The 18,064-nt window shown below is 45.1% G+C and overlaps 1 protein-coding gene across 1 annotated transcript in view; it reads left to right on the top strand.

Annotated features, from left to right (window-relative positions):
• LOC147893044 (polyphosphatidylinositol phosphatase) overlaps window positions 1-18,064 on the top strand; it is an 84,490-nt gene that overhangs the window by 41,911 nt on the left and 24,515 nt on the right. Inside the window, exon 3 of the mRNA XM_087387355.1 lies at window positions 7,071-7,223. Coding sequence (XP_087243481.1) covers window positions 7,071-7,223 — 153 coding nt within the window. The remainder of the gene's footprint in view (window positions 1-7,070; window positions 7,224-18,064) is intronic.

Genomic DNA, 18,064 nt, shown 5'->3' with positions numbered 1-18,064 from the left:
CTTGGATTGTGACATTAAAATGCCCCCCTCACTGCTAGCGAATTGAATGCCCAGATAGTAGTGCAGAAGACCAAGATCAGACATAGCAAATGCAATTTGCTGAGCATGTGTCCCAGTTACAAGCATGTCATCCACATAAAGGACTAAAATCAGCAAATCTGTCCCACGCTTGCGGATGTAAAGGGCAGCCTCTGTAGGGCTGTTCTAAAAGCCAAGTGTGAGCAAATGAGAATGAATTCTCGAATACCAAGCCCGAGGTGCCTGCTTCAATCCATAGAGGGCCTTTTTCAAGTGCCATACCTTGCTTTGAGAACCATCAACCTCAAAGCCAGGAGGTTGGGAAACATAGACCTCTTCTTGCAAATGCCCATGAAGGAAAGCTGTCTTAATATCAAGCTGATGTATCTGCCAATGAAAGTGGGCAGCAAGGCAATAACAATGCGAATGGTAGTGATCTTGGAAGTGGGAGCAAAAGTCTCCTCAAAGTCAATGCCATGCTGCTGAGCATAGCCCTTAGCAACAAGACGGGCTTTGCAACGGTCCACTGAACCATCAGCTTTCCGTTTGATCTTATAAACCCACTTAGTTCCAATGGCATTCTTGCCATAAGGCAAATCACACAACTCCCAAGTGTCATTCTGATGGATAGAGTCCAATTCAGCTTGCATGGCCTTCATCCAACAATCATTCTAATAGGCATCTTGATGACATAATGGCTCTTCATTGCATGCTGTAGCAACCAAAGCATAAGCAACAAAACTAGCATGCTCTTTTCGGACAGCTGCTCTGGTGCGGGCTGGTAGAGGAGTGTCTTGTTTGCTGTCTTTTAATGGGTCAAGGAGCGAACGGGGTACCTTTTTAGGCTTCTGAATTTTTGCTCTTTTTTGGTCAAGAGCCTGGTGCAAATGATCCTGATCAATGAAGGCATATCAGGCTGAATTTCTGCATGCACATGGGGCTGTAAATGACCAACAGATGGAGGAGGGACAACTTCAAACGGAACATCATCCCGAGCATCGGATGGAAACAAAGGCATCAAGCTGTCAAATATGTCCAGGGCATCAACAACAGGCTGTTTTTGACAGTCCAGCAAAGGCATAGTGGAAGATTCATCAAACACAACATCCTAACTGACAAAACACTTGCCCGGGCAGGGCTGATATAGCTTATAGCCCCTGCTCTCTGAACTATACCCGAGAAAAATGCATTTAACAGCTTTATCATCCAACTTAGTGCGTCTCTGTGAAGCACATGAGCATAAGCTAAGCATCCAAAAGTCCTCAGGTTGGAAATGCGAGGCTTACAACCCGTCCAAGCCTCATAAGGTGTGATAGTCTGCAATGCCTTTGTAGGACATCTATTCAAGATGTAATTTGTACACATGACCGCATCCAACCACAACTTATTAGGCAAATGTTTGCCTTTCAACATGCATCTGGACATTTCTATCGTTGATCTATTCTTCCACTCAGCCACGGGATTCTGTTGAGGAGTATAAGGCACCGTGCATCGATGATGAATGCTACGGGAAGCCAAAAAAACAGCAAACTCCTTCGACATGTATTCACCCCCTCTGTCTGTATTAATGTGAGCAATGTGCAGCCCACTCTCATTCTCAGCCAAGGCAATAAAGTGCTTGAAGCATGAAGAAACCTCAGACTTGGATTTCAATGCGAAGATCCAAGTGTACCTGGTGAAATCATCAATAAAAGTAACAAAATAGTAGAACCCCCCAAGAGCTGCAACCCTCATGGGTCCACAAACATCACTATGAACTAGATAAAGCTTACGTGAAGCACCAACTCTCCCATCCTTGGGAAACACAACACGGTGCATCTTACCAAGTAAGCATGGTTCACAAACATGTTTGGTAGGCATATGCATTTTGGGAAGATTCACAACCATATGTTCCTTGTATAACTTCACTAGGGCTCCAAAATTGAGGTGTCCAAACCTCTCATGCCATAAATGAGTATCTGCCATGGTAGAATCAATAGCAAAGGCATGTGCATCGACAAGTGCATCATCATCATCTGAACATCTGTCATAAGCATGAAGTCTGTAAAGACCGCTAGACAATGTGCCATTCACACGGGCACGAGACAGGGCTTTTTTGGAGAAAGGATGTTCATCCAAAGCCTATTTTAAAGGCTTCATCCAAGTCTATTTTAAAGGCTTACATAATAAGAGGCATTGTCAAAGTATTTGTAGGGCTCTTCTCTCTGATGGTGTTTGGACAGCATAGCTTGCTACAGCTTGTGTTCATCATTTTTCTACTCAATTTGGAAAAGCCGATTCTCCATCACAAGAAGTTATTTCAGCAAGGCAGAAATTATTACAGCATGTCACTCCCATTGTCTCACCAACACAGGCTTTGGACTTGGAAACTCCTTTCATTGAAAGAGAGTTAAGTGATGCTGTTAAATCATGTGGTATATGGAAATCTCCTGGCTGGGATGGTCTCACTAATGAATTCTTCTTAGCATATTGGGATCTCCTCAAGCCTCTGCAAATGATGAATAGTGCTTGGCAAAATCAATATATGCCAGATTCTTGGAAGAAAGGGCTTGTAAAGCTTCTGCCTAAGAATCCAATTTGTGAATCTTTGGCTGATTGGAGGCCTATCACTCCGATGCCTGTCATTTATAAGATCATCATCAAAATGGTGGTTGATCGTATCGAAGAATATTTGTATGATGGTCTTCATCCAGCGCAATATGGTTTATTTCTCGTAGGCATATCACTAACAATATTGCAAATGCCTATGTTGGGATTGAGTATGCCAAGTATACAGAGCAGGATGTTCTCTTGTTGCAAGTAGGTATTGCAAAGGCTTTTGACACTATCCAATGGGGTTTTATAGCTCAAACCATGCGAGCTTTGGGGTTTGGTCGAAAATTGCAGTTGGCTCTACTGTGACGGCAAAGCTTCATGCATCTTGTCAGGGGATATTTCTGAACCTTGGAAACTCTGTTGTTCTATCCTTAAATCCTGTAAGCTTGAGTGACTGTGTCAATGGAGAAGGTGTGGCCCCCCTCGTCAACCACGTTGCCATACCCTGAGTGAAGTCCCACTACATCCTCTGCATCCTAGCCACTATCTGGAGGGTCCCCTGCCATATCCTCTGTGCTATGGGGTAGTTCCATAGGCAGTGTGGGGTCATCTCAAGATTACTATCCTCGCAGTGGTGGCACCTCCCATCAATGCAAATCTCCTCCAGCCAACACAATTGGGAAGACCCCCATGGGCCATCACGCATTGGATTGAGTAGCAATCGCCCTAGTAGATCATCTCCACTAGCTAGAGCCGATGCCCAATACGTGTCGTGCACGAGAAGAAGGGCACCTAACATCTCTCCAAGTCCCACTAAACCTCTTGAAGGGACCGTCCCTCCCACAACCAGAAGCACCACCATGAACCATTCTGCCCCAAGAGCTGGGTCGATAGTCCAATCCTTGCCAAAGCAACCAACTACTCTAATCCTCAGCCACTCGAGTGAATCTAGGGCCCCACCATATGCCTCCTCACTTTGATTACTCCAAAAAGGGGACAAGTCTCCCCAAGCTATAGGCTATCTCATGGGCTATCCATAGATGCCACTTATACCTTGGTATGAGCGTTGTAGGCCTAGTTATAGTCAGTTAGGATTATTGGTACAGTTAGTTTATGTTTGGGTTAGTTAGGACACTTAGTCCAGTTAGGGCAGTTAGTCCTAGGGTTTTGTTATGTTGGCTCTCCCTTGAGCCTCCACACTTCAGTTTTGCAGCAATCTATTACAACATCTCGTTTTTCTCCATTGTGCTTCCATTTTTGAGCTTCCATTGCTTCCAACACCCAACAGTGGTATTAGAGCAAGTCGGGAATCCATTCCCTCAGCCATTGACAGCTTTCCCAAGCAGTTTGGCAGCCTCTAGAGCTCTCATTCTTGCTGGTCTTGCTGGTTTTCACACTCCCACGAGTGTTTGAGACCTTTCCAAGCACTTCTATCGCGAAAAACCTCATTTTGTCGCGAGAAGACCGCACTTTGGAGCAACTCTCGCGAAGGGAACCGTTTTTCGGTGCATTTTCCAGCCTGTTGCAGCAAAAAACGACCACACGCGAGCATTTACAGCATCTGTACGGAATTTCGAACCTGTCAAAAAACCCAACTCCAGAATGGTATCCAAAATGGTAGCCTTTGTAGGTTCTTGCCGCTACGTGACATCCACCCACATGGAGGTCTTTGCGATAGCCGATTGCATGGTGACTATCTGTGCCACCACCGGCTCCACCGTTGGCCCTTTGCTCGGGGTTGTTGCTACAGATGCATTCTCCTTACAGACTTGTAGTGTCTCCTGACCGAGGCTGTGTATAAAGCGATCCTGCTTTATCTCTTGTGCACTTGAGCGATGAACCTCCATGATGAGCTGCTTCCAAGCCTTGAATGGAATGGGATGTGTCTGACGTGACTGATATGGGTAGGGCATGAAAGAACACATATTTCCTCTGTTGCTACTGCTATAACAGCCCACCCAAGAGTGCATTGATATTCATCTCAAGGCAAAGGAGGAGGATTAGCTCAAGGCTGGTAATGCTCACTGTTGGGGAGTAGTTTGTCGTAAATATACTTAGCAATCAAGTAAGAGTACCTTTGGTATGGAGTCCCCTCATTTTGGGCTTCATATCCTGCATCCTGCTCTCCTTTCTGTATGTTTGCTATGTTTCAATCTATTTATTCTATTTTGATTCAATTATGGCTGCTTTTAGCACTCTTCTTGTTCACTTGAGCCTAGCTCGTGAGCTGCCTTGCTACCTTCATATGGTGGAGCATTTTTCATTTCAGCATATTCTTGCTTTTGTTGTTGTGACTCATGTTGGACATTTTTCCCCACTTTCAGAGTCCATAGGAGCAAGCTTGCACCAGAGTCCTTTGGTATGGAGTCCCCTCATTTTGGGCTTCATATCTTGCATCCTGCTCTCCTTTCTATATGTTTGCTATCTTTCAATCTATTTATTCTATTTTGATTCAATTATGGCTGCTTTTAGCACTCTTCTTGTTCACTCGAGCCTAGCTCGTGAGCTGCCTTGCTACCTTCATATGGTGAAGCATTTTTCATTTCAGCATATTCTTGCTTTTGTTGTTGTGGCTCGTGTTGGACATTTTTCCCCACTTTCAGAGTCCATAGGAGCAAGCTTGCACCAGAATTAGAGGATCAGAGAGTTGTACGTTTCAGGCCACTCTACCATAGGGATCTCACAAATACCCCCTGCATGGATTACGATGGAGAATATCTGTTTGAGACCTTGCAAAGTGGAGAAAGTAGGAGTTTCCGTATAATTATATGCGTTGGTTCCGAATTTTACCAGGATCAGGTTTACGATTTTGCTGAGAGCTCATCACAACAAAAATGAGCAGCTAACTATTCAGCTTCTGACAACACCTGGTTGATATTCAGTGGTACCATCATTGAATTCCTATGGCTCTTGTGGCATAGAGGTACCTACCAAAGTTCCAACCATTCACATGTGTTTCATGAGACGAACATTTGCAAATGTTTGTATCATACGGATATGGTACAGAACAAACATTCTTTCGTTGGAGAATTTTTGTCTCGTACCACCATCCCCGCCCACCGGCAGGGACAATTTGTCTCCGTGTTTTATGAACGTTTACTCTTTTGGGGGGGGGGGGCGGGATTTTTGTTTTTATTTTTGGGGGACTCATCCCTATCAAAATTTAAAGCATCAGTGGTGAATCAGTGAGGACTCTTGAGTCTTCTTCACATCTGAGGAATCAGAATCCAGGTCATGCTTTAAAATTTTCATCTGTTTGCATAATCAGGTATCTCTATTTTGATATGGTAGAGAATGTTCTGAAATTGTTAATTCATGTCTTATGCTATCTAGAATTTGAAAATCCAAGTATGAATGTTTACTATATCTTTTGTTGGTCTAGGGTTTGCTAAAATACAGTTCCCTGGCCAGGGAAATGCAAAGGTTTGAGAACGTTTTACACGTCAAACAGCTTGGAACAGACGTATGTTTGGAACTATGTTACCTACTAAGCATGGACAGATTTTCTCTGTATAAGTATTGCTTCAATGTCAAAGAGAGCACAAATTGCTGCTAGTGGACTTGCACTTAGCTCAGGATTGTTGTTTGATGAGGGATCTTCACATTTGATTTCAGTGTTGACTGTTGACATTCGTTTATGCTACCGAAAGTGGAGCTTTTTGATATGCCACCGTTTGCTAGGTATAAGTCTATAAGACTGATACTAAACACCCAAATACTGGTTCTAATCGCTATTGTTTCAGCTTCTGAGGGATCATTATGGGAAATTATTTCCCATCTCTGGAGAATACAATGGGCAAGAAGTAATGTGTTTCATCGGGGGGTCTAGAAATAAGGAAATAGGTTTTATCACGGATCTGGTGGCGGATTGTGTACAACATTTAGAGCCCAATCAATAGATGCTTTATGACTCGTAGTCCACATGAGATCATGCTCTTGTGGTACATTTTATCGCCTCGTGGCATATGGGGGTGGTTCTGCTCTTAAGTGGCTCTTTTCTGATTTTTAGCACAGAATTAGGGATCTCTGCCATTAGAATAGAAACTCACAATTGATGGATGCACTGCCTTATGTTGTGACCTTGAGTACTAAGCATTATCGTGTTTGATTGGTTTTAAAGGTGGATCATGGTAATCACAATTGATGGGTGTACTACCTTATGTTGTGACCTTGAGTACTTAGCATTATTGTGTTTGATTGGTTTTAAAGGTGGATCATGGTAATCCTCTATTTATTGTACTTATAAAGTGATACATTTTCTTTTACCAACAAAGTAGGGCTCTCTTTTATATTTTTGCACATTCCAGTTGACCATTTTTGATTGGATCAAGGAATATCTGATGTGAAAGGAAGACTTCGATGTGTATGTTCGCAGGATATAATCAAGATTTCCCCCCTTTGTGGTCAGGTGCTATCTACTGTTAGCCGTGTTTCATGTTGCCTTTGCACGCAACTATTTTTCAGTATTGTCTTTCAATGAGTCTGAACGAATCGACATTTTTATTGATATTGGACAGGTGTGATGATCCTTTACTTTGATCCCCAGTCAAGTTCAGGCTTTGTAATGAAAGCACATGCTTCACAAGGAGGGTCTCGACATGTTAAGCATACCCATTTACTGCTCGGAAGTGCAGCAGGGCAAGGATTGGCAGGACGCATCCAATGTGAAGGTTGTATTTTTGGGAAACGCAACCAACATTATGGTGTAGATTCCTTGAACTCTTTAATATCCTTGCTCACATAGGTTAATTGGAGAACCCTTCTTGAGATTTATGTTTTGGAATTTCTTTCCAGTCCTTTTGTAGTGATAATGAAATATAGAGACTGTAGGGAAACTTGATAACGAATGTTGGATGTGTCTTGTACTGCATTTCCTTGCTATCTGTGACCTTGATATGCCTTCTTTCATCCTCATAATCCCCCGTTTTCCACAATAGTGACACTTATTCTTTTCCTAGGCCTTCGTTCCACACTTGAACCATGAGCAATGTGGCTGGCATTTGCATTGCCGCTCTTCCTGCATGGACTTGTGAGTTTAGCAAAATAATATTGTCAATTTCTCCTGAGTGAAAGGTTCAGCTTTATATGGTCTGAAGCTCAGCCTGATAGACACGAAAAAGGAAAAGCCCTTTATGCTGAAAGTGTAAACGGAAGATTGGAAATCAAGCATGCAAGGCCAGTATGGGATAAAAATATTACTAAAGTCGTGAATCCTTTAGGGGCATTTGTGTAGTAGGTTTCAACCTTTCTTTGAGCAAACACTTGGCACATGTGGATTCTATACAACTGTGTGCAACCAGATGTTATGTCCACGTGACTATGGTAAAGTATTCCATAGAAGCACACCGGACGTGGCAGGGGTTCTAGTGGATGCTTTGCATAGTTTAGTCATGGAAGCCTAACTAGATTTGTGTTTTGCCAAGCTAGATGGTTAGTATTGTGGGTGATTCCATGTTAATATTGATTTTGCTAGCGTTATTGCAATTGGACATAATGTGTGTATTTTGATATTTGTATTGTGAGTTTAGGGGAGAGAGAGAGCTGAGAGCTGAAAGCTTGAGAGCTTAGTTGCAATAGAAGAGTGTGAGAGTACAACTGAAAGAGTGAGAGATAAGGTTTTGTCCTAGTGACAAAACCTTAGTAGTCACTAACCATAGTTAGTGAACTAACTGCGGTTAGGGGGAAAAACCTCTTAATGAGGGAAAAGTGCCCCTAACTAGCTTATTAAATTACATTGGTCACTGCTGAATTATATCTATCATTCTAACACCCCCCTGTAGTGCCAATGTCATGTACAAGGATGATTAATCACCAAACGGATATAAGTTCAGGGCACTGCGAAATGCCTCAAACTTTTCACGTGGTAGTGCTTTTGTGAAAATATCTGCAACGTTGTCATGTGTGGACACAAAGATCATACTGATCTCTCCTGCATGCAACTTCTCTCTGACGTAGTGATAGTGAACCTTAATGTGCTTCGTGCGAGCATGAAACACTGGATTCTTTGCCACTGCAATGGCACTCTGACTATCAGTGAGAATTGGAGAAGGACCCTCCAAAGACAGATGAAGATCAGTAAATAGACGTCGCAGCCAGACACATTCAACTGTTGCTGTGAAAGCTGCCCTGTACTCAGCTACACATGATGAGGTAGCCACTGTAGATTGTTTCTTGCTCAGCCAGGAAATGCAAGATTTACCCAAAAAGAAACAATTGCCACTAGTGGACTGCCTAGTGTCATAATCACCAGCCCAATCTGAATCACTGTAGGGATGCATCTGCAAGTCACCTCCCCTGGGAAATAACAAGCCAAAAGACTTCGTGCCCTGCAAATAACGGAAGATGCGCTTAACTGCCTGCCAATGCATAGTTTTTGGGCTGTGCATATACCTGCTCACCCAAGGCCAGGGTGGTTGCTAAAGGCTATGCTCAGAAAAAGGGCATAGATTATGAGGAGACTTTTGCTCCAACATCCCGGATGACCACCATCCGATCTGTTATTGCAATGGCTGCACATTTTGAGTGGAATGTTCATCAGTTGGACATAAAAACAGCTTTCTTAAATGGAGACTTGCTGGAAGAGGTTTATGTCAAAAAACCTCCAGGCTTTGGAATTACAGCAAATGCACTTCAGGTATGCAAGCTAAACAAAGCTTTGTATGGGCTGAAACAGGCCCCTCGTGCGTGGTATGCCAAGATTCATGCCTTTTTGACCAGCAAGGGACTGCACAATAGTCCTACTGAGAGCACCCTCTACATCAAGCTGGATGGGGGGGAAATTTTAGTCATCCTTCTTTATGTCGATGACTTACTGCTCACAGGGTCCAATGAAGATAATATTGCAGATTTCAAAGCTGATTTGCAGACCACCTTTGACATGTCAGATTTGGGGCTGCTTCACTTTTATTTGGGGATCCAGTTCTCTCAAGAGAGACGTGGCACTGTTATGTCTCAGTCCAAGTATGTGCAGAAACTCTTGGACAGATTTAACATGCATGATTGTAAGCCCATAGCCACTCACATGGAGCCGGGGCTGAAACTCACAATGCATGATGCAGGAGAATCAGTTGATGCCACATCTTACAATCAGGCTGTTGGATGCCTCATATATCTCTGCAACACTAGACCTGATATTCAGTTTGAAGATTCTTGGTGATACCAGACACATATAAGACATCTGAAAGTCTGAAAACTGAGCCATCAATGGCAGTAAGCTCAACTTCTCCTGTGCCACGTACTGAATATGACGAGTTATTGGCAGAAGTGACTTTCTTACCAACGGGAGGTGGATGCAAGGAAGTAAAGAGACACTTCCTAGAAGTGATATGCTTGGATGCACCGCTGTCAAAATACCAAGTATTCAGTGTGTCATTGACATTGAAAGCAGATGCATCCGTAGAAGAGTCATAACTGCAAGTCAAAAATGCATATGTATCATCATTACAAGTGGCTGTACTATCCCGAGCATCTGGAGCAGCCAGCCTAGAATCTGAAATGCAGGATAAAAAGGCATAATCCTGTCCAACAAAGTTGGCTGCAGCATCTCAACTGTCAGATGCATGAGGAGCTGAATCTGAAACAGCCATACCGGAGCTGTTTTTCTTCTCTTTTGCAAGCCTTTTCCTGCATTCTGCAATGTGATGACCTGGCTTTTTGCAGTAATGACAAAAACGCTTCTTCTTGGGCTTACTTACATCATTTCTAGCCTTTTGTGTCCTGACCCACTGGAAGGCTAATTTACTTTAAATTGAACTTTGAGAGCATAGCTTGTTCACTTGCACGTGAAGCCAAGTTTTTCCTGGTCTGCTCTTCCTGAAGCAGAAGTCCTATCAACTCATGAAAAGTGAGAGGATTTGCACCCCCCCTCAATGATAAGTTCAGCGAGGTATGAAAGCTGAGATAAGACTCAGGAAGAGAATTCAGAGTGGTAGTAATCATCTCTGAATCAGGAATAATCTCATCTATGTTCAATAATTGCTCTCTGAGATCCTGTGGCTTTGTGAGGTGGACTGACATGGAGTCACCCTCTTCCATATGTGTATTACTTAACTCTCTTTTCAAGAAAGATACCCTTGCATCATTCCGGGCTGCATACATGCTTTGTAAGATATCCCACGCTGCCTTCGAGGTCTTACACGACCGGATATGCGGAATGATAAATCTTTTCACTGAAAGAGAGATGCATGACAAAGCTAAGGCATCCCGTGAATCCCATCTCTTTTGCTCTGGAGTAGTGGCTTTAGCTGCACCAACAACTTGTTTTGCAGTTGCACCCTGTGCACGACCTCTTCCACCTCCTTGCTGAGGAGGGGTATTAGGTGCCATACCTGCTGGTCGGATCTCACCCCCATTCACATAATCCCATAAATTGCGAGAAATCAGAATATTGCGTACCATAAAACTCCAGAGGGAGTAGTTGGTACCATCCAACTTGTCTTCTTGTGAAAGACCACCGAATTGGAAATCATTCTGATTTTGCTGGGCCATATCTGAGAGAGAGATTTTAGCAGATACAAGACTGAACTCCCTTACTGGGAATGAAATGCACAACTCCCAAAAAACACAGCCAAGCATTGGCTGTAAATGCAACTCAGATTTCTGCACTTGCACTGTCAGAAATCTGTCCAAGCATCAAAAACTCTCCAGAATCTGCCAAAAGTGCTGCAAAACACTTCAAGAAAGGCAGTATGAACTGAAATCTCCAAAATTGCTCTCCCAACACAAAAGCCCCAAAATAGGCCCGAAATTGCAACTAGAAAGGGGGAAATTGATCAAAAGCCCCAAATGTTGCAAGAATTGCGCTCTGTTTGCAAAAGCCCCAAATTTCAAACCAAATCTGCAATGTTTGCTCCAAGTGCAGCCCCAAATTTCTTCAACAGCTGCAAATTGATTGCAATGTCTGCAACAAACAGGATGCCCCAAATGTGCTCCCAAAAACTAAGCCAAACAATGGCTGTTTGCAAAATGTGCCTGCCAAAGATCACCTGCAAGGAAGAGCTTGTGCGCAAGTACAAGCTGTACGGCCAGGTACACACACTTGGAGTAAGAACCGTACAGCTGTATGGCCGATGGTGTACGGACACTCAACGCAGCGTAGGTAAGGCTGGTACGGATGCTGGTATGGGCAGCGCAGGTAAGGCTGGTACGGCGTTGCTGCAGGTACAGTATGGGTAGGTACAAGCAGTACGACGGGTACGGCAGGTACAAGCGGTACAGTAGGTACAAGCAGTACGGCAAACTGATTGCAGGTGTGCTTGTACGTACGGCGATGACGCAGCATGTACAGCAGGGAAATCGTATGGTCGTCAGCGCAGGTACGTGCGTGCTGGATTTGATGTACGGTCAGGTGCGAGCAGTACGGCGCTATAGCTAGCGAAATGTGCAAGGTATGGCAGGTACGAACGAACTGCTAGCGGAAGGTACGTGCAGGTACAAATTTCATACAATCGTACGGACTGTACGGACAATCTTTGGATTGCTTCGAGCTGTACGGACGGGATGTAGCAGCAGGAGCGTGGGCTTGAGGCAAGAGCTCAACGAGGCTTTGATACCAAATGTGAGTTTAGGGGAGAGAGAGAGCAAGAGAGAGAGAGCTGAGAGCTGAAAGCTTGAGAGCTTAGTTGCAATAGAAGAGTGTGAGAGTACAACTGAAAGAGTGAGAGATAAGGTTTTGTCCTAGTGACAAAACCTTAGTAGTCACTAACCATAGTTAGTGAACTAACTGCGGTTAGGGGGAAAAACCTCTTAATGAGGGAAAAGTGCCCCTAAGTAGCTTATTAAATTACATTGGTCACTGCTGAATTATATCTATAATTCTAACATGTATATCAAGCCTAATTGTGTTGGGATTAGTTGGTGTGATGATTCATCAATTGATGGTTGTAACCAATACAATTGGCAGCTTGAATGTGTTCAATAATGAGGACTGGAGATGGTGAAGAAATTTAGATTGACCGAAATATCTAATGGTTGACAAGGTCATGGGAAAATGTTGTTAAATAATGAATACTACGCTGTCGGCTAATTCATTTTATTAATTGTGAATGAGGGTATATTAATCCTTGTGATATTTTGGGCTCGTGGAGCTATTTTGAGAGATCCCTTTAATTGTGGACAAGGGAGACTTCTAGATACACTATTATTGGCTCTTTGATTCTTGGAATGTACTATTATGGAGTGGACTTGATGGGACAATAGATGTTATAGCCAATGTGGCTTGGGAGACCTTGATTCTCCCCACATAGGAAGGGGGGTCTTAACATCATAAATTCGGATTTACAATGCAAGACCTTGCTTTACAAGATTGTGGTGAGGGGACTTATGCGTGGGCAAGAGCCGTGGAAGGACTTCTCTGTTCGCAGCATACAATCTTGTACGCCTATTTCGGGAGAAGACTGGAGGGACAGTACCAGATGGATTTTCACTTCAGCTCACCTCAGGTCTCCATCTTCCCCTCGTATGGATGCTATCTTAAAGGCTTGGGCCAGATTCAAGAGTACCCTTCAGAGAGTCTCCTTTCTCTCGTGAAGAGATAGATAGGTAGCCTATCATGTGGAATGATAGCACACTTGATGATCATAGCAGACTACTTGGCGCCTCTCACTACAAGCAGTGGTCCAAGTGGGAGAGGGGCCTTGCCTCTACTATGGGATCTTGGAAACCTTTCAAAAAGTTTTCAGAGGACTGTAAGACTCAGTCAGAAAGCAATCTCAGAGGGAGTGCAGGTAGAATTCAGCAGATTGAAGCAGCCATTCCAGTGGATTCAATGAACATAGATGATATGCCTATATCATGTTCCACTTGGATGGGAGCTTTCATGAGAGTGGGCATTCCTCTACAGGTTATTGCTCCTTGTGGTGCAAATGAGGATGCCTTGGTTTTTGATGTCCTTGCGGGAGCCATGCTGTCTAGATCAATTGATGATGTTTTATTAGAGGTGCATTTCAGCTTGTCAGGATTGTTGGTCTTGTGGAGCATGGTTCAGACTCAGAGTGGTACATAGATCCTCACCTACATCTTGTTACCCTAGGTGATTGGAGATTGTGGCTCTATGGAGGTGCTTCCATAACGTTCTTGCAGTGGGATCCTAGGGAGTGGAAGTGGATTGATGACGGGCACCGAGAGAAGAGACTCCCCTTCTTTCGTTACACTGTTAGTAATGCCAGGGTATTTCAATTGAGTTATAGAGGTTGAAGGCCCTCTAGAGCACCCCATTGGGAGGGGTTTGAGATTTCAGCCAACTTACAGAAGAACTTTTGGAAGAGACTCTGGAAATCCCTCAAGAGCAGGTCTTTCCTCGCTAGAGCCATCTCCATTGAGAGGTAGGACGCACACTCCCGATTCATGTGGATCCGGATCCGACGCACAGCCACTTGTGACCTTTTCATAGCAATATGCTACTTCCCACCAGACACATCCCACTTCGCCAGAGTGGCATGAGAGGAGGGTGAGACATCGCCATATGCACCCTTACATCAGGATATCCCAGACCTTTCAGCTCGCGGGGAAGTTTTCCTTGTTGGGGACTTCAACGCCAAGACAAGCACGCGCCAGGCACCACTCCTGGACTTCCGAGACGACTCTATCATGCTACCAGACATGGACCTAGACGGAGTAGGTGTGACCAGGATCTCATTGGACTAACACGGGCCTGTTACACCATATGGACACACGCTCCTTGATCTACACCGGGCTTGACCTATGGCCCTTCTTAGGTGGTTTTACTTGCTTCCCACATGGGGGGGGCACTAGTGTGGTAGATTACATCATGGGATCCCCTATCCTCCATGAGGTTGGTTGCAGAGGGAGACGAGCGATGCTGGTATGCACGGACTCACAGATGGTTTGTGAGACTAGGGTTTCACATTGATAGGATACCTCCTTTTCAGTACAGTTTAGATGCCCCTCCGGTACTCCCACCCACCATCCTGATCGGGCCACACACCAACCAGGTCATTCGAGAGGATCTCCTGCAGCTACACACCTTTAGGACCTGGTTGGAGCCGAGGGAGCTTCCAGTGAAGCTGAGTTTCTACAGAGATTACTGTCTTCGTATTTCGGAGGAGGGATTCATCACACCACGGGGGTACACTGAGCTTCATATGCCTCACTCACTATGGATCTCCATCGGACAGTTTCGGGTATCATCACACCGCCTCTGCATAGAGAGCGGCAGAGCAGAGGGGATCCCTATGGAGCATCGCATATGCACATTGTGTGACTGTCAGGAGGTTGAGTCGGAGGAGCATTTTAATTTCAAGTGCCCAGTGTACTACGAGATCCGAGGTCGCTACCATTGTCTCTTCAGAGACGGCTCCGGCCTCCTTTCCAAATTCCTCGCCTACCCAGATCAGAGATGCCTCGCGGCCCTCATTCACGAGGGGGTCCGACACAGAGAGTACTTACTCAGGCGACGGGGCTTGGACACACCATCAAACATCTCTCAGAGCAGGATCACAGGGTTCTTCCCATCGAGTGACATTGATCGTCCAGAGTCTCTAGCCGCAGATGTGAGAGAGACTCTGACCCGACGACCGTAGCACGACACACGAGACATCAAGGGGACACATAGATCACTCTGGGAACCTCCCATCATTGTTTAGACCTGGGATACGTCCCATGGGAGTCACAGTGGCTTTGGTCTTGCGTCGAGCCTCCTCTAGGAGACCGAGGCGCACGGCACCCCTTAACGGATGCCAACGTCCCATCACTAGCTATGCACTAGCTAGGGCGACATGACATACGGAGGATTCCGCTCCACTCCAGTCTTTTTTCTTTTCATTGTCACACCCAGATGTATTTGATTATGTATGATCAGACTTAGGACTTAGCACGGGTGATGATGCTCGTTTAGTAGCTCCACCCTTACTGTGATTTGTATCAGGTTTTCTTTCAGTCTCATAGACCCATCGGTCTTCCAAAGACTCTAATAAATTTTCTTTCTTTCTTTCTTTATCTTCTTTTGGCTTTCTGTTCATAGTAGGATTGTAGCGAACTTTGTGGAGATCCAAGTTTAGAGCTGACCCTACTTGTGCTTATTACCTTTCTGCTATGGAGCTAGTTCATCATTGCTTATGGGATTGCAGACAAGCCGGGATTATTTGGAGGGGGATAGCCAAGATTTTCAGTACTTTTATTCGTTGCCCCTTCTTCATGCCTTGGGGTTCAGTTGCTTGGCTTTCTCTATCGGGGCCTTAGGTCTTTTGTGAGAGACATGATTCCTCTTGGGCTTTATCGATTTGACGCCACTTGGTTAAGTTGTGCTCTTTAGATGATGTTCCTGCCTCACCCTTTAGAGCTGTGCATGCCTTTGTGGACTCTTCTTGGGAGATACTGGTGAGTATTGCAGCGTGGCATATTTGGAGAGCTAGATGCACAGAGACACTGGATGGATCCTAGGTTCGCCCTTCTCACGCTTTTTTTTTTTTGCAAAAAGAGACTTCTATTAAGTATTAAAGAAAAACCGTTAGAGCAAGCTCCATATGGGATACATCATGCAATGCACGAAAAGCTCAAGAGCCAAAAAGAAAGGATTGAGGTTAATAGTGCCATCTCAATCCGGTAGAAACCTCCGAGAAAAAGGGAGAACCCCTCCAAACTCGAAGAAATATAGTCCTTCTAGAAGAGGCTGCCCGTGAGGGGCCCTGCATGCTAGCCCATATGGCTATCAAAGTATGAACCGTGTCAGTCCAAATACCCGTGAACACCTGTGATGGGTGTATCTGGGTGCCATCCAAGGCCTCAGTACATCTGGCACTCCAAATGTGCCAAGAGGAAATGCTAGCCAAAATCTCCCAAGAGGTGTCCACTGAAACATGAGAAGCTCTAAAGGGAGTAAGTGGCACATCCTGCAGAGAGTAGGGCTCTATCACCTGCCGGCGGACCGAGAGTGCCCAAGAAGAAGGCTCACCCTCATAAAACACCTGGGGCCCGGTAAGAGATAACCATGTGACCGAGCCCCAAGTCATGAAGAAAGGGAAAGTGTGAAAGATGCTGAGTATCCGAGTAACCCCTTTCCAAACAGTCCTCACCTGACTGCAGTCCCAAAGGCAATGTCGCACTGACTCCTCTGCAGAATGACATCGAGGACAAGTGGGATCAGCACTAAACCTTGATCTCCATAGGTTCACTGCAATCTCTCCATGAATAGAAAGCCAAAAGAAAAGAGTGATCTTTCTATTTCTGAGGGATTTTCAGAGCCTCCTCCAGAAATTTCTACGCAAATCTGCGGTGATGAAGAAGCTTTCCCAATGTGGGGCTCTGGAGGGAATCCAACCCCTACTGTTCAGCTGAAACCTCCTGGCATTACCAACCGTGAAACGAAAGAAGGGAATCCCCCTCTCTCAGTGCCCATGATCTATCCACTCCCACTCTCCTGGGTCCCACTGCAAGCACCTGATAGGTGCACCTCCATATAACCACAACCTCCAGGATCCCAAGGCCAAAAGCAGAGGGTCGGGGTCTAAGTACCACTGCAAGCCCGCTCCATGGTCCACAAAACCAGCAATCCTGACAGGTTGAAAGGCAACCTCAAGAAGAATGCCATGCTTGGATGTAGAAGGTAAACCTCCATCCCCAACATCAAAGACCAGTGCGCGTCTTCCCCGAGACCTCGGAGAGCGATCACCTGTAAAGGAACTAATGTCCTCGTTGGTGTGCAAGCCTGAATGCATCCAAAAAAGAAATCCTTCCAAGGTTCCTGCCCAGGCATGAGTCCCCTCACCACCACCTTACAAAGCAATGCCCTGCACTGCAAGTCGGGGTCAATGACATTAAGGCCCCCTTCACATGTAGGGAGAATAATGGTCTCCCAGGCCATCCTTGCTGCAACATCTGCTGTGCCATCAAGTCCACTCCATAAAAAATTCCTAACTGGTCTGATGAGCTGAGTGATGCAATCCCTAGAGCGGCACCAGCAAGAACACACAAACCATGAGGTGGCCAAGAGAACCTGGTTCACTACCACAACTCTAGATGCAAGGTCGAGTTTGGCAGAGCTCCAGAAAAGGAGCTTTTTCCTTATACTTTCTAGTACTGGGGCAAACTGCTGTGCTTGGAAAGATGTCCAATCCTACCTGGCATCCCAAATACTTGATAGGAACACCCCTCTAAATCCAGGAAAAACCAATGTCAACTCCCCAGCCTGGAGTGTCCTCATCACTGATCCAAAAGCCAAAGGATTTATGCTAGTTAATGTGTGCCCCTGCAGCTGAGCAAAAAATATCCAAGGCTGTCCGGAAAGAATCAAGTGACTGCAAGGAGGCCTCAATAAAAATAGCAGTGTCATCAGCGAACTCACAGTCAAAAAGCTCCTGCTCCTGTCTCAAGGGCAATCTCAAGTGACTGCAAGGAGGCCTCAATAAAAATAGCAGTGTCATCAGCGAACTCACAGTCAAAAAGCTCCTGCTCCTGTCTCAAGGGCAATCTCAGCCCAAAAAGCTCAGCCTGAGATCTAAGGAAGATACTCATAGCTTCTGCCACAAAAAGAAAGAGGAAGGGGGCTAAAGGGCAT

Source organism: Dipteris shenzhenensis, chromosome 16, assembly GCF_047967505.1.
Source record: "Dipteris shenzhenensis isolate YYH24624 ecotype China chromosome 16, Dip_SZ_1.0, whole genome shotgun sequence".
NCBI lineage: Eukaryota > Viridiplantae > Streptophyta > Polypodiopsida > Gleicheniales > Dipteridaceae > Dipteris > Dipteris shenzhenensis.
Note: the sequence above shows the minus strand (reverse complement) of the source record. Positions and strands in the feature narration are given on the sequence as shown.